The 27,813-nt window shown below is 41.4% G+C and overlaps 3 protein-coding genes across 6 annotated transcripts in view; 1 reads left to right on the top strand and 2 right to left on the bottom strand.

The window, feature by feature from the left end:
• Positions 1-740: 740 nt before the first annotated feature.
• On the top strand, positions 741-5,797 carry LOC108091117. Of its 3 annotated transcripts, none has more exons than XM_017190143.2 (4): positions 741-850; positions 3,478-3,640; positions 3,713-3,898; positions 5,218-5,797. In XM_017190143.2, the coding sequence occupies exons 2-4, from the start codon at positions 3,524-3,526 to the stop codon at positions 5,395-5,397; spliced, it is 483 nt and encodes a 160-aa protein (XP_017045632.1). In that variant the 5' UTR covers positions 741-850; positions 3,478-3,523; the 3' UTR covers positions 5,398-5,797. The 3 variants fall into 3 exon arrangements, with proteins under 3 accessions (XP_017045632.1, XP_017045634.1, XP_017045633.1); XM_017190145.2 differs by having other exon boundaries at positions 768-850; positions 3,452-3,640; XM_017190144.2 differs by having other exon boundaries at positions 771-856.
• A 524-nt stretch (positions 5,798-6,321) lies between these two features.
• LOC108091060 (aspartate and glycine-rich protein-like) lies at positions 6,322-8,435 on the bottom strand. Its single transcript, XM_017190026.2, has one exon. It carries the CDS (start codon positions 8,433-8,435, stop codon positions 8,004-8,006), a length of 432 nt encoding a protein of 143 aa, XP_017045515.1. The 3' UTR covers positions 6,322-8,003.
• Positions 8,436-8,513: 78 nt separating this feature from the next.
• Positions 8,514-27,813, bottom strand: part of LOC108091059 (death-associated protein kinase related) — a 60,109-nt gene continuing 40,809 nt past the window's right edge. For both annotated transcript variants that reach the window (XM_017190024.2, XM_017190025.2), the window contains 4 exons: positions 11,638-11,850; positions 10,899-11,074; positions 10,507-10,825; positions 8,514-9,831 (listed from right to left, as the gene is read on the bottom strand). In XM_017190024.2, the coding sequence (XP_017045513.1) occupies positions 8,514-9,831; positions 10,507-10,825; positions 10,899-11,074; positions 11,638-11,850 (2,026 nt within the window). The remainder of the gene's footprint in view (positions 9,832-10,506; positions 10,826-10,898; positions 11,075-11,637; positions 11,851-27,813) is intronic.

Raw genomic sequence — 27,813 nt, 5'->3', positions numbered from 1 at the left:
ACTTCCAAGTTGAATTCCTTTCTTTTTAATTGCCAATCGGGGGTCGGCTGGTGAACACTGTTGTTGGGGGCGTGGCCGGGCCTAGTTGCACTTGAAGATTACAAATATTAAGGTTGGCCGCTCTGTCGCTCCATCGCTTCATCGCTCTGCCGCTCACACGATGACATCATGACGTCAGGCGTCATTTATACCGCGATAGCCAGTCAAGTCAACGCGGTTGCCGCCTTTCGGCGAGCACAACTTGTTGGCGTTGGCCGAATCGCCTTGCAAATACCCTGCAACACATTCACGGGTGGCATCGACCAATAGATATTTGAAGCCATTAAGTATGATAGTTAAAGGTCAATAACACATACTCAGTTACTGCATTTCTACATATTTCTTAACTCAACTTGACGATTGCTACAAGTTACTAGAAGCTACTATTTTATTTATCTCGAATAATAATAGCAAACATTTACAAATTTTTATGTTTTATTCGAAAACGTTTTTTTTTTTTTAATTAGTAGTATTCTATTATCTAATAATGTGTGCTGTTTTTCTATTCAAAGTTTTTGATATGATGATCTTAATATCGGATACTATTATTGGAAAGGTTTTTGCAGGGCATCCGCGGGGTCGAGTGAGTGCGCAGTAAGTGCGTCTGGAAGCCTTCTGCTACCTCTTGTTTTGTTCTCGCACGCAGCTGCGTCGACTGCGACGCAGAAATTGAAGCGGAGCAGCGGCCCAAACGCTTTTATTTTTCAGTTTTGGTTTCAGTTTCGTTTGCAACGTGCGCGCGAAAAGACGCAAAAGTGTAGAAGTGCGATAAAAACCAGTTGGCCGAGTCCTACGCCGAATTTAGAGAAAAGTAAGAGTAAGATCCACACCGAAAGCTATAGATATAGAGGTACACACATGAATTTCGCTGGGACTATTCATACTTGTTTTTTTCTATTTTTTTTGTTTGTATCTATATACATATACTCGGATTCGAAAAGCGCAAGGAATTCGAATTTTCGGTACTTTGCTGTGCAATACAATGTTGTTATTTTATTCCTACAAGCATTTCCACCGCTTGGCCATTAAACTGCACTGTTATTGGCGGCGATGATATCATTTCCAGAGGTCGAAATCGCGAAACGAATGCGAATCGTGTTTGCTGGCGAGTGCAGCAAGGAAACACTCTTATCAGCAGGCTGTTGCTTCCAACATAAATTGATTGGATGTTGTCGTTTATAAATAGTTAATGGCGGCCCTCTTCATCTCTTCTGGCAGCAAATGCTCGAAGGGCCCAAACAACCTGTTGCCCAAGTTGGTTAGCATATACTCGTGTGTATGGTTAGTCATGATATCATATTATACATATAGTAGGCTCATTCTATTCGTTAGCGGAAATCCGCCGCCTAATTATCATTCGAAGCGTTCGAGTATTTTTTGTTTTTGATAAATGTCGCACATGGTTCTCGTTATTTCTCGCATTTGTTTTGATTTGAATTTTGGATTCGGTTTGACGGTTAGGAATTTGGGGCCACACCCCTTGGCTTGCCCCTGGGGTGTGCGAGTGTGTGTGCTCCATTGCCACTTCTGTGAATTCTGATGAGCATCATCATCAACATTGGCTGTAAGTCATTGCGTCACCGATGGCGTCATCGTCTTTACTTGACTAATGCGCCGCCGATTTGAGGAAGGTCTGAATTCCGAATTCCGAAATCCAAATCCAAACCCCAATCCAGTTCCCATAGAACCCTAAAGCACGTTTGGGTTTCGGGTCTTGTTTTCAGGTTTCGGTTTCGGTTTCGGTTTCTGTATTTGAAAAACTTCCGTTGACTACTTAGCCTTCTGTTTTTGTTTTTCGTTTGATTTAGGGTTTTCTCTAGGCGCTTGTTTATAAATCACACTTGTTGTCTTCTAATTTGTTTTTTGTTTTATGTTACGGTATGACATATATTTGCCTCCAAATGTTTATTGAAAAAAAGAACCTGATTTTATTTGGGCTTCAAATGTTCAATTCCTGAAAAACAAGATTTTTACTAGACTTGCCCAGGAACCTAGGGATGCGAATGCTTTTCTATTAAAAACACTGGTAAACCTATTATCGGATTGGATGGACATGGAAACAATTTTGATATTTTTAGTTAAATAAAGTATTTTACGAACTCGTTACACCAATAACAAAACTGACCAACTTTCAATCAGAATAAATTAACTTAAGGTGTTACTGGAACATAACTCACTGAAAACTCACACTCCCTTACTTATTTAAAGTGAAGTTTTTAGCAAAGTGATAAACTGGTTTTATTCGTTTGTTAACCACGTTTTCGGCTTTGACGGTAAACAAATTGGGAACTGTTTCCTCAGCCAGAATATAGTCGATATTAACCCCCAAATACATATGTAGATACAGATCTTTTGTTTCCCGAATCGATCAAATCGAACAGCGGAATGGAGCTGATCTGGAATTTGCAATTTTCTTCATTAAAGCCCACCCACAGCATCTGTACACTTGAAGTGTGTGCCCCAATTTCGGATCTCGGATTTTCTCAGCTCTTCCAACGAACAGCAGGCAGCAGACCATAAAGTTCATGACGTTGTCAAATGTGTGTGTGTGTGTGTGTGTGTGTGTGTGTGTGCGCGTACTCGTATGTATCCGTGGATGACCGTCTCCGTTCCTTGGCGAACATTCAGTCGGGCGATTTATCTATTTTGTTCGCTTGCCGATCCCCGAAAAGGGGGTGTCATCGGTGAGGGGGTGGGGAAAGGGGGGGGTTTGGTCAAGTAAATAGATTTTCCGATTCTCCCCCTGCTGATTCTGATTCTGATGCTTCAATAACGCTTTTGGCGCTTTTTCGCCTACCCAGTTTCGTTCGTTTGCGTTTGCGAGGCCGGCATTGAAAATTGTTTTAAAATTAGACAAAACCAAAAATCCAAAACAAAAACAGCAACAACAACAACAACAACAACAACAGCAACAGCAAGAGCAACAAAAAGATGGCCAAAAATACACAAACATTGTGTGGATACTGTGCAGATCGATGGGCGTGGCAAGGGCGTTCGATTTGTAACAGCTGGCCCAAGGAATAAAAACACGCCGCACGAACAACGATATTGGGAGATCTGCGAAGAGAAAATTGGGAGACAGACTCGTGTGCTTGGTCCACTCCAATATTTAACCTTTAGTTGTCAGGAGAGGTCTGTGTCATAGGAAGAAAACATGTAGACTTTTTCAGCATGAATCACACGCAAAAAATAGTGTATTTGGTAACCTATGATAACATTTGTTTGGATCAAAATGTATGACAAATATTTGTTTAGTATTTCTTTTTATTAATTACTCGTTTATTTTTAAAAGAATACTTGGGACGTTAAGAGTTAATAGATTGGCTTTTTGATGGTTTGCATTGCAAAAAAGATACGGATAACTTTAAAATGGGCTTTCTCGCCAATCAAAGGGCTGCACCAATTTTAAAAGGAACCCACTGCGCTTCTCACTTTCAGAGCCCACCTTTAAGCCCCCGAAAAGAACCACCGAAACAAAGCCAAGATGTCGCACTCAGTGACCATCACCCGCACCACCACCAGCACCACCAACACCTCCTACATCGTCCTGAACACCGGCTACCTGAAGACCTTCCCCGGAATCCTCAAGCTCTTCGAGCTGGTGAGTTGCTTTTCCGTCAAATTGCCTTGACCTCAACGGAGAGTAACCCGATCCCCAATTGGATTTGCGCAGATCATTGGTGCCGCCATCGTGGGAGTTCTGGCGTACAACTACCAGGACTACCGCGGCTACTACAGGAGCCAGCAGGACCTGTTCCACTACCTCATGGCGGTCACCTTCATGATAGGGACCTTCTGCCTACTCCTCGCCTGTCTCACATCCCTGAGCACGGGGGGCATCATTGCCAAGACGATCTACGTGAGTGACAGAAAGCGCAAGCTCTCATTTAATCTGTCTTTTCAATAGGAACATATTTTTTACGCAGTGTACAAGTTTCAATTGATTGGCTTACATTTGAAACACAGAACACTACACTACTAAACTTAAAAGGGTATATCAGCTTTTGGGGAATCCAATTTAAAACAAGAAAGGAAGCTAGCTTCGGCAAGCCGAAGCTTATATACCCTTGCAGTCATCAAATATTTCGAAAATTTTATTTGCTATTCAAGAGTCGTTAGAAAACTCTATATTCCAAAAATCATGATTTTCTGATAAGAAATAACAATGTTATCATTTTATTTCCGTTAATTCTATATAGATTTTTCGATCTTTCTTATGGCAGCTATATGATATAGTTGTCCGATTTTTATGAAATTTTTTTTATAAATCAAGGCTAGTTAAAAAACTTGATACTCAAAAAATCATGCTCGTGGGATAAAAAACAGCGATGCTATCAATTTATTTCCATTAATTCTATATATATTTTTCGATCTCTCCTATGGCAGCTATATGATTGAGTTATCCGATTTTGATCAAATTTAATCTGAAATTCAATAACAGTTGGAAAACGCCATCTTGAAGAATTCAAGTCGATCTGATGAAAAACAACGGCGGGAGAATTTTTCATTTCATTCCCTCGTATGGGAGCTATCCGATATAGTCGGCCGATCCGGCCCGTTCCGACTTATATACTGCGTGCAATAACTACACACCTTTTGGGAAAGTTTCAGCAAGATAGCTTTAAAACTGAGAGACTAGTTTGAAGAGAAACAGACAGACGGACAGACGGACAGACGGCCAGACGGCCAGACGGACAGACGGACAGACGGACAGACGTACAGACGTATTCTGATTCTACTCGTGATGCTGATCAAGAATATATATACTTTATGGGGTCTGAGGTGTCTCCTTCACTGCGTTGCAAACATCTGACTGAAATTATAATACCCTTTTGCTCTGCAAGGGTATAAAAATGTGTTGTTAAAAACACTTATTTGTATTCTGTTTAATAACAAACTACAGGATCTCAACTTTTGGATGAATGTTTAACATTATTTATTGCATCAAAATGTAAGGTTTCAAATTTTATAAGTTACATGTCTGCAATTTTGTTTCAATAAGAAATGTATTGCCATGTCATTTTGAAAGGGAAAAGTGTTAAATAATGAACCTTAGGGTGTATAGCTTTAAAATGAATTCTTTTTCATAAGTTATTCTATCCTAAATACTGTTTAACTTGTAGCTGTGGAACTAACAAATGGCACTATACTTAATTGGGATTAATTTGTTGTTTGCAGGAGCTGATCTACCACAGCGTGGCCGCCATCCTGATCCTGACCTCGTCCACCCTCCTGCTGATCCGGCAGCGCGAGGTGAAGAACGACTCCTACATGGTGGCCGGTGTTCTGGGCCTGGTCAACGCGGTGCTGTACTTCATCAGCGCCTTCTTGGCCCACCGATCGTACCGTGGCATTTAAGCAAACATCACCCCTCCCCCTTATCCAAAATCCTCTATCCCCCCATCCCCAAAAAAACTCACCGCCCACTCGGCCACGCCCCCAAACCGCCGCCCCCCAGCGAGTGTTCAAGTGGAGTCTGCAATCTCGAAGCATTTGTTCTTCCTCACACATCTGATATCTGATAAATCGGCCGATCGGAGGATGGACGTGGATGTGGAAAGTGGATGGAGAAAGTGGGTGCCAAGCGGCCGAATCTTTGTTGTACTGTGAAACGTTCTTTGGCGCTAGTTACACTTACTTACGTACGATTATACTTTTACTGATATTTACAACTCTTTTTTTTGTCTCACTCTCTTTTATACCAAACAGATTGTCATGTATTCGAATAAAGATGTGTGTCTATATGTTTTTCTATAAATCCTTTGCATTTTCGGTTCGGTTTCAGTTTAGTTGTTTCCTTATTATGGAATAACTGGCGAAGTGTGTAGCATGTTTTCCGGGTAAATTCGATTTAACATCGTTGGAAAATTGCTGCATACATTTGGGCGTCTCGTTAGTGTTAACAGTTATGTTAGCTTTTACAGTTATGTTAGCTTTTACAGTTCAATGAGCAGCGGAGTAAGCATATTTAAAAAGCCTTGGAACAGTCTAGGCCACAAAAATAAGATTCGGGTAGGTTCGAAAATCGGAATTCCTAACAAAACCAGGGTTTAGACAACTAAGGCTTATCAGATTTAAAAAGTATGTTAATTTGGCAGGAAACTGTACTTACCCAGTAATTAGTTTAACCAATTTTCTCCAACTCACTTCGAAATTAGATATTAAATTAGACAAACCACTGTTGTGGAATTTAAATCGGAAATTTCCTTCTAAATGTAAATCCCTCCTTGTGAAATACATTTCCCTATGAACACACTCAAATCAAACGTACTTTCGTTGTTGTTTTTATTGAATATATTTTAAATTAGTTATCTATAAAATAATTACTATATAATAATATATAATAGAATTTGCATCTTTGTTTGTCTTCTCATAGAAATAGATTCTCTAAACACACAAAAAATCAATTGAAATTACTAATAATTAAAACACGCTGCTCGCTCCGCTCCTCAAACTTGGCGCAGATTTTATTATACTCGTACTCGTATGCTGGTTCGCCTTTAACTACTAATGTACACATACATATACAGTAAACACAAAAAGTGGTTTAGGTGTATTAAAAAAAAATCATAGTAATTAAGAGAAGTACACGCAAGTATTAAATTAAAAAGAAAGGGGGTAATCGATTACGATAAATTAAGCATTTTCTTCTTTAACAATTAACTGACCCTCCGTCGATCGTCGTCGACGACCACACACAACGTTTCGCCTAATAAATACATCTCGTATATCAAGCTTTAAGATATGATTATCGACAAAAAAAAAGTAATATATATTTAATCATATGCGCTGCTGGCTGCACTTTGCCTTCTGCTTGCTGGAAATATATACAAAAACCGACTTAAAACGAGGACAACTGGGGAACTGGAAGTTGGTTGGGATCTGGATCTGAATCGGGATTAGGATCGGGGATCTGGAATCTGGGATCTTGGATCGGATAGATGGTAGATGGTGGGACCTACGTGAGCTAAGCAACTGGCTATCTCCTCCCAAACTTTCTATACCATGCGGCTTCTTCTCTAAGTAAATGTAATGTAATGTATTCTAGGCAACATTTATGCAACGATTTGAACGATTGAACACACACCGAGACACACGATTAACAATTTTGCTTGTAACATTCTCTAAATTCTCATCCTCCTCTCTAGGCGAAGTAACACTGTATCTGCTATCTGTAATGGTTGATTATCATCTGATTGATGCACTGATTGGCCGATTAACAAACGCGCTATATAACCGATAACCGATAACCAATAACCAATAACCAATGGCGGGCGGGCTCCTCCCAACTCCAAGTCGCTCCTTCCTATTTTTGGTACATATATATGCTATATATAGGTCTATATGTGTTGTATGCATATGTATATAGATAATGTATATAGGTGTATAATTTATGCTAGGCCAAAGGGCGCTCGCCTTGTGGGCCGAAAATTGACATTTATACTCGTTTATTCGTTGAAACAATGAACTCTACATCCCTCTACATCGCCTTCTTTTCGTTCGCCTCCTCTTTGCTTTCTTTCCGTTTTATCTTTTTGTTTTGATTTTGTTTTTGTTTTCCCCGTTAACGCACAACAATCATGGGTGTGATATGTCTACCAAAGAATCCGTTGCAATCGGCTTACGTTGCTACTATTCCGTTCGATCACTCTATATCTTTCGTCTCTTTCGATTTGCTTCATTTTCCCTCACGGTTTCTTCCGTCTTCCTGCTCGCGACTTTAGCTAAGTTGTATGTGTGTGTGTGTGTGTGTGTTCGTTTTCCTAGTGTGTGTGTGTGTGAGTGTGTGGGGTCACGGTTGCCACCGATCATCAAGCCTGACGGTCCATCAAATACTCAACTATTTAACTTATAATCGTAAGTTTGGTACGAAAATGAATCTGAAATGGGTTCGGATTTGGGGCAACCGCTGCTCCGCGGGATTCCCAGAGGCTAAGGCCGCAAAACATTTAACTAAACTAGACTCAAATCGAAACCAATGCATCCTCGTCCTCGTCGTCGTCGTCGACGTGCCACTTTCGTTCCCATAGCCACCACCTTCTCCATTTCCGTTTCCATTTGCCGCTGCAGCACCAATTCCAATTCCAATTCAAATTCCGATTCCAATTCCCGCTCCCGTTGGGGTTCCAGTTGGAGTTCCAGTTCCAGTTCGAGTGCCCGTTTCCGGTTCCGATTGCGTTCCATCTCCGCTGCTGGTATCCATGGCCATAGCTCCTCAGGTCGCCGCCCTGCCAGTGCCCCCCAGTGATCCTGCAGCTGGGCGACTCCTCCTCCTCCTCCTCGCCGCTCCTCCTCTTCACCCGCTGCCAGTGGGCATTGGCATGGGCAGTGGTGGTGGTGGTGGTGGTGGCGGTAGTTGTGGTTCTGGATTGGGATGGTGGCTCGCTGGCAGCCATGGCAGCTGGTGGTTACATGCAGCAGAGGAAGCGATGGAAGAAGCTTTTGGCATTGCGGCTGGCCCGGCTGGCCCTTAGCTAACAGATGATACCCTGGTCCAAGCTCAGGTTGTTGGTGGCGGCCACGGCGGCGGCGTTCTTGGCCGCGATCACCACATGGTGGTGGTGATGGTGGTGGTGGTGGTGCATGTGGTGGTGGTGCAGATGGTGGGCGGCACTGTTCGCTGTCTTCGCCCCGGAACTTCCGCTGCTGCTGCTGCTGCTTCCGCTGTTGTTGTTGCTGTTGTTGCTATTGCTGGCGGAGGAGGAGGTGGCTGTGGCTGTGGTAGCTGCTGCTGATGTGGCTGGCGCGGCACTGCTGCCCAGTCGCTGGCTGTGCATCAGCAGGCTGCCGCTGCTGCCGGACGCAATGGTGGTGGTGGCGGGACTGCTGCTGCCGGGACTCGGATTCGATGGACTCAGATTGGGACTCGCGCTGCTGCAGCAGCCATTTGGCGGCGCCTGCTTCTTGTACACAGTGGTCAGTGGCTCCGACGCACGCCGAATCCCGTTCATCCTGACTGTCGTCGTCGTCGTGGTTGTTGGCGAGGTAGCTGCACCACCGCTCCGCCTGGCCACCGCCGCACCGCCGGACTCCTCCAGCTGGAACTTCTTGACCAGCGCCTTCACCGAGGTGGCCGAGCCGTTCGACTCGCCCGTCGGCGTCTTGCGGATCACCTTCGGCGTGGTGGGGGCGTCGGGAAAGAGCGTGAGCGTGGCCACCACAGTGGCGTCCTCGAGGCCGTTGGATCCGCCCAGCTGGATGGTGGCCACCGGCTTCTTCACGAACGTGGCCGTGTACGTGTTCTCCTTGTCCGAGTCGGAGGCTCTTCGCGTCGGCGTCACAATCTGCGTGGGCTTGTGCACCACGTGGCCATTGGTGGTGTTCCCATTGCTGTTCCCACTGCTGTTCCCATTAGTGTTCCCATTGCTGGTCAGAGTGTGGATGGCCGTGGTGGTCTCGCAGCAGCTGGAGCTGCTCAGGAGCAGCTTGCTGGTGGCAATGGGGATCTTCGAGATGCTGCCGCTGCTGTTCGCTCGGTGGTGGCCATTGTGCGTCGGCTTGCTGCTGTGGCTCACGGATTTGGCTTGCTGCATCTGCAGCTGCTGTTTAAGTTGCTGCTGCTGCTGCTGTGGTTGCTGCTGTGGCGTCTGCTCGCTGGTTGCTGGCTCCTCCAGGGTCTGTTCCTCCTCCTCCTCCTCCTCCTCCTCGACGGCATCCTCCTCATCCTCCACCTCGTCGTCGTCCTCCTCTTCCTCGGCATCGCTCTGGGGCTGCATGTAGATCTGTCTGTCCAGGGAGCAGTCGTCCTTCAGCCAGACGTGCTCCAGGCAGCCGGCGGCACTCATGCGATCGCTGAAACAGCAAAGATACATGGTTAACAATTTGAAATCGATCTGTGGTAAATGCTCACAAAACAAGGATGCACTACTAACTAGCCATGATTATTGAAGGTCTCATTTTCTTTCAGAAATTATACAAACTGACAATTGAACAGGCATGAATTCTTTCATTTTAAATCAATTAATCGGATTAAATCCTAAGACCAAACAAAACTGATATATACTTCTACACGCTAACTTGCAAATCAATGACGATGATTTTGTTTACTAATTACTATTTTATCCAAAGTCTAGAAACCATACAAACTGACGATTGAACATGGTGTTCCTTCATTTTGAATCAATTAATCGGATCGACTGCAAACTGATTGAACAAAGCTAATATATATGCTACTTGATATACTCCTCAACTTCTTGAAATTAAATTATTTTTACCATTTACTAATTCATGAAACACAGAGCAGCTTGTGCATGTCATGATGGAATATACATATTTAAAGGATAAACAGTATATTAAAGGAATGATCAATGGAATCAATAGCTTGTTGTTTAGACCCACAATTAAAGGGATTCGTTCTCAATAGACTAGTTTGAACGAAGCACATAAATGAATTGCAAGTATTTGCTGGTTTTCTAAGCGCTTCCCCCTGTCAAGTTGAACCTGCCACCGAATCGCCACTCAACTCACTTTGGCTTAATTCGCAATGCGCGACGGATGAAGTCGATGGCCACCGGGGAGACGCCGCCGAAGAGGTTGTCCGGGAAGGTGAGGGCGCACTGCGAGATGTTGAGGAAGGTCTCCTGCTTGGTGTCGCCGCCGAAGGGCGAGAACCCGGAGAGGAGCACGTAGGTGAGCACGCCCACCGACCAGATGTCCGTCAGCAGGGAGAGCGGCTCGTACTGGAGCACCTCGGGGGCCACGTAGTCGGGTGTTCCGGCCATTTCCCGCACGTTGATGCCCTCGCACACCACCCGCGAGATCCCGAAGTCGCACAGCTTCAGTCCGTCTGTTCGGGGGGAAAGTAGATGCATTAGTTTCGGGATATTGCATATTGCATATATAGTACAGATAACACCCACCTTCTATGCGCTCGCCGGCGAGCAGGATGTTCTGCGGCTTGAGGTCCAAGTGGGCGATGGAGCGGTCGTGGAGGAACCTCAGGGCCTTCAGCACCTCGCGCATGCAGTGGCGGGCCTGCGCCTCCGTCAGGCACTCCTCGTTGTCCAGGATCGTCTGCAGCTCGCCACCAGTGGCCCTGCGGGATGAAAGGTTCATTTTGGGTTAGATGGTTAAGTGCAAAGTAGCTGGTGGCAACTGATCTAGAATTACTGACATTGAAGCTACAGTATTAGCTTTTGACCCGTTGTATAATGCTTGTATCTTATATCTTACATCAGTTAATCAACAAAAAGAGAACCAGACTCTCTACAAATTATATCAATAAAATATTTTTTAGTTGTATATTTAGTAACCACGCTCTTTTGTAAATTATTTTTCCTAGACAAAACTCTTAACTTTTTTGACTTAACTCTTTTTGAAGGATTTCCCAAGCGAATCTTAATTTTTAAAGAAGTACAGCTTTAAAATACACTCGTGTGCAAAAAATGCAAGCCCTGCTGAAGAAAATGAGCTTCTGGGGCTCCTAAGTCAATACAGCTCTCCTAAAATGTTTCCTATATATACCATATACTCGTCTACCATATACGATATGATATACCATACACCATTAGGGAACTTACTTTTGTAACGGAATTTACTTTCTATAGGAATTTACTTGTTATGGAAGTAGTTTTCGGGAAAACTCTGTGCTATACTTACAGCTCCAGCAGGAGTGCTGTGTCCGAGCGCGTCTCGTGGACGGCGTTGAGGTTGACGATGTTGTCCTCGCCCTCGCAGAGCATCAGGACGGCGATCTCGTGCTTGATCTCCTTGTCGCTGCTCTGCGCACGGCGCCTCCTCTTCAGGAACTTCGCCGCGAAGTGGGAGCCCGTGTTCTTGTTGATGGCGCGGCGAACGGCGGCGAATTTGCCCCTGCGAATGGAGAGCGGAGGATGGCAGAGAGTGGAATTAGCCATTGGATTCTGTTACGAGCAGCCCACACACACACATACACACACACACTGTATGTGTAGTGCGTGTGTGTGCGTGAGCCGCCTTTCGCGATCATTTTTCATTCATAAGCAGTGTGGATTTGTGGATTTGGGTTGAGTTGCGGAGGAGAGAGTAAGAAGAGTATCACTAGGAAAAATGGAACAGCGCCTTGGGCTAAAACTATTGGACATTTGTGTTTTTTAAATTAGTATTAATCATTTTTGTTGTTATATTTTCAAGAATAGTCAATTAGGGTTTTTTTTAGAAGAGCACTAGTTTTTGAAGAAGGGAACTTTTCTTTTTAAACCAAATTTAAATTCCATTTCCAATAGATAAACAATAATAAACTTATCAACCCCTCTCATTACAAAAGCATTTGAGAAATGTAATTAAATATCCTGTACAAATAAAATATCGCCGCTCAGGTTGCGTTCATGAATTCGAATTCTCGTGCCATTCAAATGAGTTTTTTTTTCGGAGTGCACAAATCGAACAAATGTGACTCAACGCGAAGCCTTTTGACAAAGTACAGTGTGCCACAAAAGTGATGATACAGCAGCTATTTTTTACTATATGTGTGAATTCCTTCATTATTCAACGGATTTAAATAAAACAAAAAATCACTTCAAGTAAAATATGTATTTATGAATAGTATTTAAGAACAAAAATAACGAAATCTCCAATAGTTTCTATACAAAAAACAAAAAACCAAAATTATCCCTCATTTAATTTCCACAAAAGTCATGATACACACATTAGTGTTAATACAGTTCGATTAATTGCAGCTGATCTGTTTAAGATTTTGTAACGGGACTTTTTCGTTTATGCTTTGCATATAATTCTTTCACTTGTGGTGAAATTCATTTAAAGTCATAGCGTAGTTTAAGTTGTGAAAATGCCTCGAAAGGAGCTTACTTTGGAAGAGCGAAGAATTATTTTGAATTTACACGTTAAAGGACAAAAGTCCTATTCAGAAATTTCAAAAATAGTTTCCAGACCCCGCTCAACAATTCAACATGTCATTGGGCGGTTCAAAAATGAAGGCCGCATTGAAAACAACAGCAGAAATGGCCGTCCACCAAAACTAACCGTTAGAGACAAACGCCTAATTAAGCATATTATCGACAAGGATCCTTTCCAGAGCGCTGTTAAAATAAGTTCAGCTATTGCTACAACGCTTAAGAAGGATGTTCACCCAGAAACCATTAGAAGAACCATTAAAGAGTTTGGATTCCTCTCATGTACACCAAGGAAAAAGCCTCATGTCTCAAAAAAAAATCGACTTAAGCGTCTTGAGTTCGCTAAAGCTTACAGAAATCATTCTGAAGAGTTCTGGCAGCAGGTTATATTTTCAGACGAGTCTAAATATAACATTTTTCGGTCAGACGGGCGTTATAAAGTTTGGCGAAAACCTGGAGATGCCTATAGACCCAAAAACACAATTAAAACTGTGAAGCACAATGGCGGAGGACTCATGGTATGGGGCTGCATGGCCTTTGCTGGTGTCGGGAACCTAGAAATAATTGACGGTATAATGGATCATAAAAAGTATATTGAAATCCTGAAAAGAAATTTAAAACAAAGTGCTAATCATCTTGGTATTGGGTCATCTTTTCACTTTTACCAAGATAATGACCCAAAGCACACGGCCATAAATACACGTTTATGGCTTATATATAATGTTCCACATTTGCTGAAGCCGCCTCCTCAAAGTCCGGATTTGAATCCCATTGAGCATTTGTGGAATAAACTAGAGGAGCATTTGAGGGGTCGAACAATAACGAGTAGGTCTGATCTCAAGGTAGCCTTGCTGGAGGAGTGGGCGAAAATTGACCACGCCTATATAAAAACTTTAGTTTCTTCAATGCCTCGACGTCTTCAGGAAGTAATTAAAATGAAGGGATATCCGACGAAGTATTAAAAAGCTTAAAATAGTAAATTAATTTAAATTTTTCCGATGTTAATACTAATGTATCATGACTTTTGTGGAAATTAAATGAGGGATAATTTTGGTTTTTTGTTTTTTGTATAGAAACTATTGGAGATTTCGTTATTTTTGTTCTTAAATACTATTCATAAATACATATTTTACTTGAAGTGATTTTTTGTTTTATTTAAATCCGTTGAATAATGAAGGAATTCACACAAAAAATAAAAAATAGCTGCTGTATCATCACTTTTGTGGCACACTGTACGTGCCATAATGAAGCAATTGCGCTTCCGGCAACAGGCGAACGAACAACTAAACAACTAAACAACCAAACAACCAAACAACTAAAACAGCGGCACTGTGTTGCCAACACTTAAACACTTAGAGCCAGAACAGGAGCTTGTGGCCAGAAGAAAGAGACTTTGGTGACAAAGCTGGCATACCAAATAGTTGACCAGCTGCTTCTCCAGCGGTTCTCGGTTTCTCCTTTCCCTCCCCCTCCCCCCCCTCGGAATACCCCACCACCCACCTCTTCCTGCCAAGAAGACGATCACGCAAGCAGCGATCAGTTGAATGGGAATGGGACAAAAGGGAGCTATTTCGATCACGACAGATTCCAGATGCTCTTGCCAGCGATTACTACAATTGGAATTTAATTTATTTTCATTTTATTTAGCTCAAGAAATGCAAATTTAACAAAAAAAAATCTCCATCTTGGTAATATATATTTCCATTACTATTTTATAGATTTAATAAATAAAGATTAGCTTGGCAACTGCTGAATAATTTTAAATAAGTTTTCTTGTTTCAACAATCTTTTGTCACTAACTCTTAATCATCATTTCGAACAGTTCTAAAATAAGTGAAACTCATTAGGGTTCTTGATTTTTGAATGTTACTTAGTTATGTCCCGATCAATGTGGTTTATAGTATTCTTTTGACATACTTAGTAGAACACATATTTTTTAATGTCTTACTACTTAATACGAAGAAAACGCTAATTTTGCAAATATCTTTGCAGAATTAAAGAACACCTTGTGGGTTTAAAAAGTGTCGAAGCATAACTGGCGCTTCAATTCGATTGTCAATCGCCTTTACTTAGCTGATGAGCTCCTCTAAACTTTAGTTGGCCATCAATAATGAGCAGCGCCTCTTGGCCGTCGTCGCCTTCGCCGGACTGGTTTTCTAATTGCCCACCCCACCCCCCTCGGTGAAGACCGCCCCGCCGTCCCTGTCCCTCCATCGATCGGTTTGGTTGGTCGATTGGTCGGCTGTCAGGTTCTGTGTGTCTGCGTTCCGGCAGCCGAAGTTCTGCGGACCCAACCTCCCCCCTCCCCACACTCCCCCTGCCCCCTTGCGACGCCCCTGGTCCTCTTCTGCGTAACTGTCCCTGTCTCGCGTTCCCTGACATTGACAGCGGACAGACGACAACCGACAACAACAACAGCAACAAGAACAACAAACATTGACTTGGACTCGGGCGCTCCTGTCTTTCTAAGTCTGTTTGCCCTCCCGCTTTCTCCGACTCCTCGGGTGACATTTGTTGTCCGGTCTTACAGAGCGAGAAAATTGTTCAAAAACTTTAAGGAATTTATTAAAAGTTAAAAGTTAAGTTAGAAAGTTAATCAGATTTCCTTAGGAATTAAAGCTTTATTTGTTATTTAACTAACATTACATAAACCCTATTGACTTTTAATCATTTCTGCGAGCAGTTTGCTTAGTAGATTCTTTTTTTAAAGGCTCGAACACGGAGCTGTCTTCAAAAAATAATTATTAAATGTAGATGCATTATAGTTTAGTTTTTCCTAGGAAACACGGTTTGATAGTTTATTCTAGTAACATAAAACAAATTTTATTGACTTTTTATAATTTATATGTTTGCTTTATGGGTTCTTTTTTAAAAGGCTCGAACACGGAGCTGTCTTTCAAAAATATTAAAAATAAATAATTATAAACACCCTTGTTACCTGTTACTCGTTTAACAGGCAAGGTAATTATCTTAAGAATCATTTTTTGTTACCATAACAACTCAAATGGTAACCACGTAATCAAATATGATACAAAAATGTGCTGTCAACTTGGAAATGTTTTCTCTAGGTGCATCGTTGACTAGAATCGGCTGCCGTGTTTAGCATTTGGGCCAGTCTACAGCTACAACCAAACAAACAGCAACGAAGTGTCTGGTGTTGCGGATCATAAAATAAAAGTTGTCCCGGCATCAAATTGAAATATTTAAGGCCTGCCGTCCCGTCCGTCGGCGGGCGACGGCGACTCGAAATGCAACTCAAAAAAAAACATAAACATGTGGAAGGAAGTCTGGCTGCAAGGCAGTCGCAATGGTTTTGGGTTCATGTCTTGGCTTGATTTAATTAGCCAGGCGATTTGCATACGCGATGAGGATAAACAAAGTGCCACAACGTTGCCTGGGAACATGGAATCATGGAATCATGTGGGGCACGCATCATGTTTGTTGCACATCTTGTGAGGGGACAAGAATTATTTTTGTATTTTAATGGGAGGAGATGAATAAAGGTGCAGTTGCAAGCTAAAATCAAGTGACATAACTGACATTGAATATGTATGTATATCCCACTGGATTGTTTACAACCGCCTGGATTCCAGGGTATACGATATTCCGATCGTCCATCTAAAAAGTAGTGTCTCTGCATTACCATAAATTTTAATTAAATTACAATTCTTCACTCCTCAGTTTCGCAGCAAAAAAGCAACAACAACATTGCCTAATTGGGCAAGGTCTTTTCTGATCGTAATAAAGTTATTGCCCTCTTTTACTCTCCTTTTTGGAATTTTATCTGCTCTTCTGTTTCTTTTTTTTTTTTTTTTTGTTTTTGTTTTTGCTTATTTTGGCCTTTTTTTTTTGCTCATTGCTGGTTGTCCGTTATGTAAGACAGTTGAAATGCTTTTGGCACGACTGTTCGCATTGGATGGATTTTTGGATTTTTCAATTTTGTTTTGTTTACAGTTGGAGATGACGAAGCCGTCGGTTCAAGTCACACAGTTAAAAGGGTAAGAAATCGGAGAAACATGCGTGGGTGCCAGATTCTTACGCAGCTACAAAAAATATGTATCTTTCTAGTTTAAAAAAAAACCAAAAAAAAAAAAACGAATTCTTAAACGTTATTAATGTCACCGTATGTTTTCTTTAATGTTATCTATACCATGCAAATGAGTTTAACTTAAACTTACTTCGTAAAATCAGAAATAATTGCTGATTTTGTAAATACAATTTAATATTTAAAGCGCAAATGTTCGTTTGTATTTGTGGGTAGTTAAGTTGTCCGGTACTTGGTTAACTGAACTTTAAAAGGTCAAACGCGATGATGATATAGAGGAAAAGTGAGACGGGTAGATTATGGTTGCTATAAAGCCGAGAGTTCACGGTTGATCGGTGGCGGAGAGCAAAACTGGACACACCCACGGGTCTCTGCCCTTTTTTTGTTGTGTATCTTTAAAAGCTCTTTACAAAACATAATAATTAAATAATAAACACTTTATTGAGTTCCCGAAATTCGAGTGTGAATTTTGTTCGCTTTGAAGTGGAATCGGAGAAGATTCTAAAATTGGTCAGCTTTGGCAGCTTTTAGTTTTTTTTTTTTTGATTGTCTCAAATGATCATCAATCGATCGGATCTACATACATACATGGTATACATGGCATGTACCACCCGCCTCTTAGCCCCTTAAATGCTGATTTCTTGGTCCACCAAACAAGCAAACAACCAAAGCACCAAAGAGACTGGAGTGGAAGTGGCGACTCTAAAACAGAAAGCCAAATAAGGTGGCGTTTAAAAACGCGCACAAAACGCGGCGCGTGCACGTGTCAAGATAATGCCTGCGGAACTTGGGTCGGGGGATTGGGGATGGGGATTGGGTTATTGGAGGTTGAGACTTGACGGGGCTCCAAAACTGCGCAATATTTACATTGCCCTTTTCTGCCCCAAGAGATCGGAAAACAGAAAAAAAAAAACACGAGAAAATTGAGATAATAAACCGAAGCCAAAAATGTTGCGAAAGTGTTTAAAGGTGCCGATTGATGATCTGCAGAAAGGTACTGTAAACATTATTTGATTAATTCACTGCCTTGCATTTGGGTAGACCACACTATACATATTTCGAAATTACTGATCGTAATTTAAATATTTTTTATGTGCGCACTCGAATTCCACTGTGGAAACGGATTTATATGAGATTTCTAGAACAGCATTTCCGAAAGGAAGAAAAGGCAGTTCAAATATAATTAATCTTTACATTTTGTATGCTTCATGGAGCTCACTTTGGACTTTTTTTTCTCTTATTTATCCTTGATAAGTGATCTGTGGTGGTGGCTTTTTGTTTAACTCTCTCCCTCATAAAACAAATCACCCGCAAAAATGTGCAAATAATTTTAAAGTGCCCCTTCGCAGTCGTTTTCCTTGTGGCCTGTTTGCATTTTTGTTTACTCAGCTCAATTAAATAAACAACCACACACACAGTTGAGCTGGAGAGCCAGAAAAGCGGCCCCTCTTTAATTTTCCTATAGCAGATTGCAAATCGTATTGTTTCATTTGGTTTTCGGTTGTTTATGGCTTTTTAATTGTTTTCGCCTTTCGCCGGCGCTCGTGTTTACGCATTCCTCATCTTGAGCGGGTCAGTTTTGGTTTGGTTTTGGTTTTAGTTTGGGTTTAGTTTTTCAGTTTAGTCGGAGCAATAGCGATTAGGCAAATGTGTAAACCAAAATCCAAACAAACAAATAAACTGAACACAAACACAGAACTTCAAACGGCAGCTGCGAGCGATTGGCAAATCGCATTGAGATCGCTGTAATTTCCAGACTCCCCCACATCGCATTTCGATCTAATCATTTCGATTCAGATTCCGATTCCAATTCCGATTCCTATTCGAATGCTAATACCATAGCTAATGCGATGCGGAACAATGTCACTCGCATTTATTAGCTAATTTGCAATTGCAAATTTCTGAATTTGTTCTGTTAACAAGGTGCAAATTGTTAGGCGGGTGCTGTTTGTTCTAGCCAAAAGGTTATCCAGTCGGCCAAAAGCGGCTAGGCGATCATGGGAAATGGCTGAAATATTTGATTCATAACTATTTTGAAGGTTTTACAATTTCCCATTCGCTTTAATTAAATCCCAGTTATGAATTAATGGTATGGTAATTGTTTTCATCAATTTTTTGATACTTTTGTTTTTTTTTTTTAAATCGGTATTCAGATAATGAAATTAATAAAAAGAAAATATCAGGGATCTATTTAATTTTTTCTGAATCCAAAGAAGCAATTATAGATATTTATAATAGATATCTAATACCTATCCTGTCACGTAATGATTTTCTGGTTTATAAAATTGTGGGTTTTTCCTATTCGAACAGCTTGAAACTGTTGATTTAACTGTTAAATAATCGGGATATATATAATGCATAACCTTTCCAGGTGCCCATATACTTCCCCTTTGCGGATTTACAATAACATTTTTGCAACTTGCACTTCTCGACGAACTTAAGAATTTCGCTTCCTTTTCTTCTACCCAGCATCTTCGACGTTTTCTTTCTTTTTTTTTTTTGTTATTTCTGCCTTTGATGGTCTGGGCCCAAAGTGCAACTAAGTGTTGTTGTTGCTTTTCTTGGGCTGGATGGATGCTTTTAGCACGGTGCAGCGAAAGAGGGAGATGGGATGAGAGAGGCGCATTGGCCAGAAAGAGAGAGGGAGAGAGAGAGAGAGAGAGAGAGAGAGGGAGGGCGAGTGCAATGAACCAGGAGTGAAGTGCAGAGTGGAGTCATCATCGTCATCGTCATCCTCGTCCTCATCGCAATCCCCATATCCCCATATCCCCCATATCCCCATATCCACATACCCATAACCATTTCCATCCCCATTCCCATCCACATTTAACGTCAGGCCAACTAATAGTTTTCTTTTTTGACTGACTGTTTGAAAGGTGACTAACGAGACAGGAGACATTCGTGCACACAGCCAAAAACTTGTCACCAAATCTAGGAGAAAATAAGAAGGATTTGTTGTGAAGAAATTATTATTAAGTCAGAAAAATTTACAAGAGGTTTCTTGATACTTAATTAGTAAATATGAATAATATAAATATGAATTAGTAAATTATTTTTAAGTTAGGAATATTTAGAAGAGGTTTCTTGATGCTGATTTAGTAAATAATGTAGAAGCAGACTGAAAGTTTATTTTTAATTAAAGGATGAAAAGTTTGGAAATGGGAATAATTTGGTTTATAAAAGTTGTAATGTACTTTGAGTGTAAACGAGTTGAGCGATTAATATACGTATTTTGCATTGTGCATGATTTTTAGCTTGGCAGTTAATATAAGAAAAAAAATATATATTAATTCTATACAAATTTTATTTATCTAAACAAATTTCGACCCCAAACTTCTCTCAGTGTACTGGATTCTCTCTAATGTGACAATTAAATTTGTCAGAAAATCCAAGCAGTGCGAAGAATGCGGCGCAAGCAGTGCATCACATCGCATCGCCCAGGGGAGAAATGCAAGAATGCCGCCGCCGAAAGAGATGGCCGGAGAGCGAGCGAAAGAGATGGGACGACATGGAGCTGAAGATGAGGGGCCATGCGTCACGATAATATTATTAAGCTGCAGGCAGTCAGTGCATCCAGAAGAATGGAAGAGAAGAGCGGGGAGGCGTTTCTGGGGGGCAGAAGACAAGCCTCTTGTTATGCAAATAAAAACACAAGACAACACGAAAGCGGGAAGCGGGGAACGAAGAACGAAGAAACGGAGAACGAGGTGGCTCTGATTAGGTTTTTGACCCACAAAATGTCAACAAACCATGGCAAGGGCAGTTCGGCAAAGGGAAAACAAACAGACGGGGACAACCGACTAGGTGAGTGGCAAAAAAACAAGGATAAGTGTCTCAAGTGATTGAGTTTCTGACCCTTTTTTGTTAACACTTAATGGAACAGGGAGCGACATATTAAAACAGGTTAAATATCTGTGCAATACTGATATCCATTATAATATATATTATTATTTATATAATCTTATGTTTTTATTAGTTTACAACACATTTCCTTGCAAGAGCAATCATTGTTATCGTTCTCTAATTTTTTCTTAAATAATTTTCAAAGTCTCAATGGCTTTGTGAGCCATCCAACAACTTTATTCGCGTTTCTTCTCATTTCGGCTTTTGTCCAAAACACATTTCATTTCCCGTTTGGCCAGCAGCTATCAGAATAAATCACAACTCGAAGCCCACTCCGCTCCGAGATTCGATTCATACGAGACTTTGTTCGATTGTGAGATGATTATGATATTGTTGGCTTTTCGGCGGGCACTTTCCAATTTGCAAATTGACGTCAATAATTTCCGTTAAATGTGCCAATTGTTAATGCGTCTTAGAGCCCCCGGTTCGCGGCTTTTTCGACGATCACTTGGCCATTTTTGGTCAGCTTACAAAAAAATCGACTGTGACGGGTGGAGCGGCAAAAAACGCGCACAAATCGCGTGGGCGTCGCGCGCGCTTTGTTTTTAATTGTGGACAAATTTGGTCAGAGCTTAAAGGCAGCAGCGCGTGTGTGTTGTGTGTGTATTTAATTCATTTAATAATTTTGCGTTCGTTTTATTTTTTTTTTTTTCGGTTTTGTGTTTGAGTCTTGCCGTAGTCAAGGATTAATTTCTTTGTGTTACTTCATTAATTTGCAGCTTTGTTTGCTCTTGGCACACACACAAAAAACACACACATGCTCTGCATTCAGCGTTCAGCTTTTAGCATTTAGCATTTTGCATTTTGCATTTCCTTTTCAATTAAGCCATGTCAAAGCCCCCGACGAGATGTTGTCAACAGGGACAGGTTCACAATTGGGTGTCCTGGGTGCTTTTGTTGTTGTTGGTGTTGGTTTTGTTGTTGTTCCTTCCTGCTGTGTTTTTATTTATTTCATATTTATTTTTTGTACATTTCCTACTTTGTTTATCTGCCTGGGCGGAGAGATTTTGCCTTCGCTTTAAGCACTTGACATTATTACGAGGAGCTTACAGACACATGCTCTCCGAAAAAGAAAAAAAATCGCATATTCATATGCAGAGTCATACAAAAGAGCCAGAAATGTAGGTGGCACACAACACAGTGAGTGCCAAAGGTAAGCAGGCTTCAAATTTCGATCTCTGTTTTCCAAGTTATACAAATTTCATGTAGATTTAAAAAAAATATTTGTTTCAGTGCTTTTCAACAGATGCATATTTATGTTGGGCGGTGCTTAGTGACAGGTCTGGGGAATCTCAAATCTTAGATACATAAATATATTAAATCTTAGATAAAATAAATATATTAAATCTTTATAACTGATTTAATATATTTATTTTTTATTTATTAGCGTTTGCTTGGCCGATTTCCCTTCGCCTTTTAATTTGAAATCATGGAATAATATTTGTCAAATAGCTACATTTTGGAGGGCTTTCAGGAGGGCTGTCTGTAGACTTAAGCCACCCACTGTTTGCATTCTATTTTGAGCACAGCGTGCAGTCGCATCCTTTTTCCGCCCACTCCCACCTCTACTTCCATTTCCACTTCCGTTGGCATTTCCCATTTGCCACTTCAGCTTGACACATTCAGTCAGTCAGTCAACGGAGCGAGAGGGACAAACAGGACTAGAGAGAGATAGAGATAGAGATAGAGAGAGAGACGGAGGGCCATCGACACCCACTTGAAAATGTGTCAGGCTCGTTAGCTTAGTTGGTTTTAGCCCCCCCGGTTCCTTTTCAGCCATATATCCCTTCTTCTCGGCTTCCGTTCGGTTCGCTCACCTATTTCGGCTTCCACAGCGTTTTTTAAGCGGCTTTAATTATGATAAATTAGCTTAGCAATTGCCAATTGACTGATATGGCACACAGCTGTGTCTGCCCGAGTCTCCTGTTTCCCCTTTTCCCCTTTTTGCAGGCAGCGACAATTGAGTGGAGTTGAATTGGCTGTTGGCCCGCCTGTTATCCTTGAGCTGCCAGTGGCTATTTTACTTTATATTCCCCGAATCGACTGTGATTGGCTGGCCATTGATAAGACGCATTCCTCGAGTTCTTTGGAGCCGGATCACCAGACACGTTGACTTGTTTAGCGACTGTCGACTGTAGTTGATTGCAGCGAATGCAAAACCCAAAACGAACCCAGTGCTGTCACACTAAGGAACTAGTTGTGGAGCAGGGGATAATGGTATATATATAGTCCCGATTGAAAGGTATGAAATGATTATCTCTTGAGAAACTGATCAGTTTTGACTAAGAAAGAAAATAAAGCAGCGAACTCAATACTCCGTGCTTTGAAACTAAAAAATTACTGCATTTCCTTGGTTGAGTTTTGGGTCGTAGGAACTGTTTTCTGGTTCGCGTTACAGCGAACTAGTTCTCCAACTCCAACTGCGAATGGAAAATGGAACTGCAACTCGAACTCCATGTTGCAGCTGTGGGGCTAATCTCAGGGCACATGCCACCAGACAAAATGAATTTATTGGCAGTCCCAAGAATCACAGCACCATGAACAACAAGAAAATAAAAATAAAAGACTGCAAACAACATTGCGATTTGTTTGTCGATATGTTTTTTATGCACAGCACAAGAGCACACACACACACACACACACACATAGACACAAATGTGTTGACCTTGTCAATATATGTGGTGTGTAGCGCCCAAGAAAGGGAAATCGGGAGAGAGGGGGATATATACGTATGGGTATGGGTATATATAGTATCTTTTGAGCTTGGGAGAACCATCGGTCGTTCCTGGGGCTGGAAATCATTTTGTCGCCGCCCGTTGGACACGTAAAAACTGCTGTCGCTGGAGCAGATAGCACCGAGTGCACGGAACACGCATTTAACATATTGTATATGGTGTACTGAACGTGTCATCGGCGCGATCCAGGCCTCAAGTCATGCCCGCAGCTCCAAAAGAGTAAGAGAGAGAGAGAGATAGGGAGAGAGAGAGGGAACGATATGGTGCCCTTGCCGGAGTGCTGCACTTCGTTGTGAAGCTTCCGAAGGTACGAGTTCCAGATGCAGACTCACTTCTGGAGTGGCAACAAGTTCCTTGGATAACAGAGCCCACTAAATGCATATGAACTCCCCTTTGGAAAGAACAAACCTTCTACCTCAATCCTATTGATGGAGTTTTCCAGGGAAGACCCCTTAAATAGCATACAAAATATAAACCATTACAGAGCTAATTTAGGAAAGATAATGATCAATTTGTCACTCAAATGTTTATTTTAATTTTTACAATTAAATAACATAAATTTGATACTGGGATACTGAAATCAATTTGAAACTAATTTTGTATTAAGATGCATATCGTTGCTAATCAGTTTCGACTTCCTAAGAAATGTTGGTACCTAGAATTCACTGCTTTTAGTCTTGAAGATTTCTAATGGAAATGTTGCAGTAACCATAAAAATATAACCCTTTTTCCTCAAGATTTTGCAGAAATAAATTATTTTGTGTGACCTAAAAGGAACTAAGCCAACCGAAGTTACTGTTTTGGTCAAAAATATACTTCTGACTTGATGCATTCATCGTTCGGGCGACCACTTAAGGTGCCCTGGGGGCACTTAAGGTTTCGGTTTGAAGAGCAAAATTTATACGATTATACCTTGGGGTTTATGCTCGCTTATGTCTCGAGTGTTATTTGTTATTACTGTCGCCTCGCCTCTTCGACATGCGGATGTGCAACAGTGCAGCGGGAGATGCGGAATCGATGGCTGATTTTGCATGCAGGGCACAGCGCGAGATGGGAATTTCTTAGGAAATCCAACTGGCAGCCGCCACAAATTATGATTTCTCGTGCTTAATTGCCGTCTCCCTCACTGGCTCACTGGCTAGCTGGCTCCCTGGATCGTTCCCTCTCTTTCTGCGGCAGCTGGCCACGAAGGTCGCAGCCTGGCTGTTGTTTTCTTTAAGCCGCTTAAGAGGTTACATAAAATCGGAATTGAAACTGAACCAAAAAAACATATAACATACATACTTGTATGAGGAAAATAACAAGGAGAAATAACTTGAAATGTGGACTAACGGTCTGAACTAGTTTTATTTCTAGTTAATTCAACTGGCTTTGCGGCACATTCGAAGGCCCAGAGAAAAGGTCTTCTTAGAAAACGTTGCTCAAGTTCCAGAATTGAGTCAAGTCCCCAATTTTTCACCTCACTCAACTGGTTTTCTTTGCCATCTTTTTATGTTTTTTTTTTTTTTTTTTTTTTTTTTGTAAGCCGCGTGATTCATTTGGGTTTACGTATGTGCTTTTATCGAGGGGGGTTAATAAAAAATAAGTTGGTTAAGTCAACACTTTGGACTTTGGGCTTTTGGCTTAGCCCTTGACCTCAACTGCAATTTGATGCATTCTCTGGCTTTTGGGCCTTTCCCTTTGGCCAACTGGCAGTCGTTGCTATTTACTTTTTGTTGTTGTTGCTGCTGTTGTTGTTGTTGTTGTTTCTGCCGCCTCGGCTGTCATTAATACTTTGACTTTGGCCTTTTGTGGTTTAACATTATCCAAACAAAACGCTTTGGCACCCACAAAAATACGAGAGCTTGGAAAAAAGATTGCAGTTGATTGACAGAATTGGGACGACAACAAAACAACAAAACTCTATAACATCGGGCAACATCGGGGGGCGCATACACATAGCAACAACATAACGTGTAAGGCGAAAAATAAAGTGAGCATTTGAATTCTGCATGCGTGAAACGCAGCGAAGCGTTAAAGTTCAAAGCGTTGGATTACACGACAAAGTGGCAAAGAGCAAAAAGCTGGGGCCGCTCGCGGGTTAAGGGGGCTGGCGGGGCGGTCGGAATGGTGGAATGGTGGGTGGGGGGTGGCCCTGCCTTGGTTTTGACTTTGGTCCAATAAAACACACGCAAACTCAAACACAGCGGGCAGGCAACCCACACACACACACACACGCGGTTAACCCTTGAAAGCTCAAGATTGCTTCGAGTGTGGTTTTCGAATGACCAAATTTGATCCAGCGTTCCCAGAATCTGGAGTACATAGTTATCCATATTCTTGGCAGTAAGTAGGCCCAGGCCCTTACAAACACGATGACTAGATGTTTCCAAACAATTTTTCAGTCCAAAATTTATCACCCAATAATACCAACCAATTACAAATACTGGTTTAAATGTGCTACAGATCTAATAAATAGTAGAATGACAATTTTGAAATTAAATGTGGTCTTGAATGTGATTCCACCATAGACTGCGAGAGGAACAATACGAATCAAACGATTCGATTTACGGTTGAGCAGTAATCCTTCCGTTTTCGAATACGATGATGATTCATCGCAAAGGAACGCTTTACCTTTTCGGATTCTTCGGCCGCGTCTTCTCTTCTGGAGAGACAGAAGAATCGATGAGTCACCAAACTAATTGTGGGGGAGCCGAAAACAGAAAAGGGCCAACGAATGAGTGGGAAGCATTATCGGGGTTTTGGGGATGATCAACCTAATTTAGTCTTTGTATGATTTTTTTATTTTTTGGTAAGAAGCTCAGCAAAAATTATTTCAACGACTTCCCTTAATAAATACACAATTCGTAATATTAAGATATCCATTGTTTATTACAATTGAATTCTACAATTGAATGTTCCTCGTAGATTAAGTGTTGATCTTGTATCTACAAAAACCTTTAATAAAATGTTACCCTTTTATTAGAAAATTTCTTACTAAGGGTTTCAAGGCTCCCTTAGAAATATCAGATATTGGAACTGTATTCGTTTATTTTGAAACTGGTGGAAAAACCCAAAAAACCTGTAGCTATCATTTCATTAAGAGATGAGTAATAACCAAGTATTAGCGAAACTAATGAAATCACTTGAGTATTTCCTAAGCGCTGGTTCATTTTACACCTTTGACTTATGAAACGAAATCTGTGAAATAACTATTGTGATTTCCGTTGGCTTCCTGGGAGCAGTTCCGCTCCCAATTGAATGTTAGTCAATTATGCTAATTTGCCTCCCTCCTTTTCTGTTTTCTGTTTTTTATTTTCAGTTTTCTGTTTTCTGTTTTCTTTCTAGAGCTCTTCTTTGGCCGCCTGCCTCCTGCATTTCTCTGGGAAAAAGTGGAAATGTTTTCACACATGAATGCGAATGCATTTTCTGGCGACGCAGGGGCGCAGTCGAAAGGGGGAGGGGGCGGGGGCGGGGTATAAGATTGATGGGGGAGTGCAGCAGCAGCAGCACAAGCAAAAGCAACAACAACATAAGCGGCAAGCAGTGGGAAAAAGGGGGTTTTTAGCTTACAGCCAAGCATTGAAAGTTTTTTTTTCTGCCGTTGCCGGCAAACGTTTTGATGGAAACTCGTTTTCCACAGCAGTTCGCAGTGGGAAAATTGTGGGAAATTTCATGGAAACAATTTTTCGTTCGCTAAAGTGGGAAAAGGCGAGAAAGAGAAAGAGAGAGTTTGTGCAGTCGCATAAATGAAATACAAAAGCTCGATTTTATAGAGTAAATTAAAGTCTCCAAATTCTTCGCATGCAAGGGAAGCAGCCAACTGACTATTCTTCTGATTCTTCTGCCTCGACGGCTCTTTCTCCGCTCATCCCTCTCCTCTCTTCTGGTTTTTTTTTTAAAGGTTCTCACGTCTCTCTGGCTCACATTTTTATATGCCCAGTCCCCAGGCCCCATTAGCGTGTCTGGAGATCTTCAATCCCAAGTCAAATCCCGCCTAGAATTATGGAGAAGATTAAACCATTGACGAGTTCAAAGAAAGAACATGAGGACGGAGGTATTTGCAAAAGTAACTCCTGGCGAATTCTCAACTAAAAGTATAATATTTGAGAATCATTGACCGATGTTTTTTGACCTTATTTCAGAGAATAAAGTCAATATCAATTTGCAATCAACATTATTTTTAACAACTTCCCACATTGGCATTATAAAATTTTTTAATTCAGCTTCAAATTTTTCAATCTTCTAATAAAGATTTTATTGTTTTCCTGCAACCATTTTT

This window comes from Drosophila ficusphila, unplaced genomic scaffold (genome assembly GCF_018152265.1).
Source record: "Drosophila ficusphila isolate 14025-0441.05 unplaced genomic scaffold, ASM1815226v1 contig_198, whole genome shotgun sequence".
NCBI lineage: Eukaryota > Metazoa > Arthropoda > Insecta > Diptera > Drosophilidae > Drosophila > Drosophila ficusphila.
This window is presented reverse-complemented; position numbering and strand designations above follow the sequence as displayed.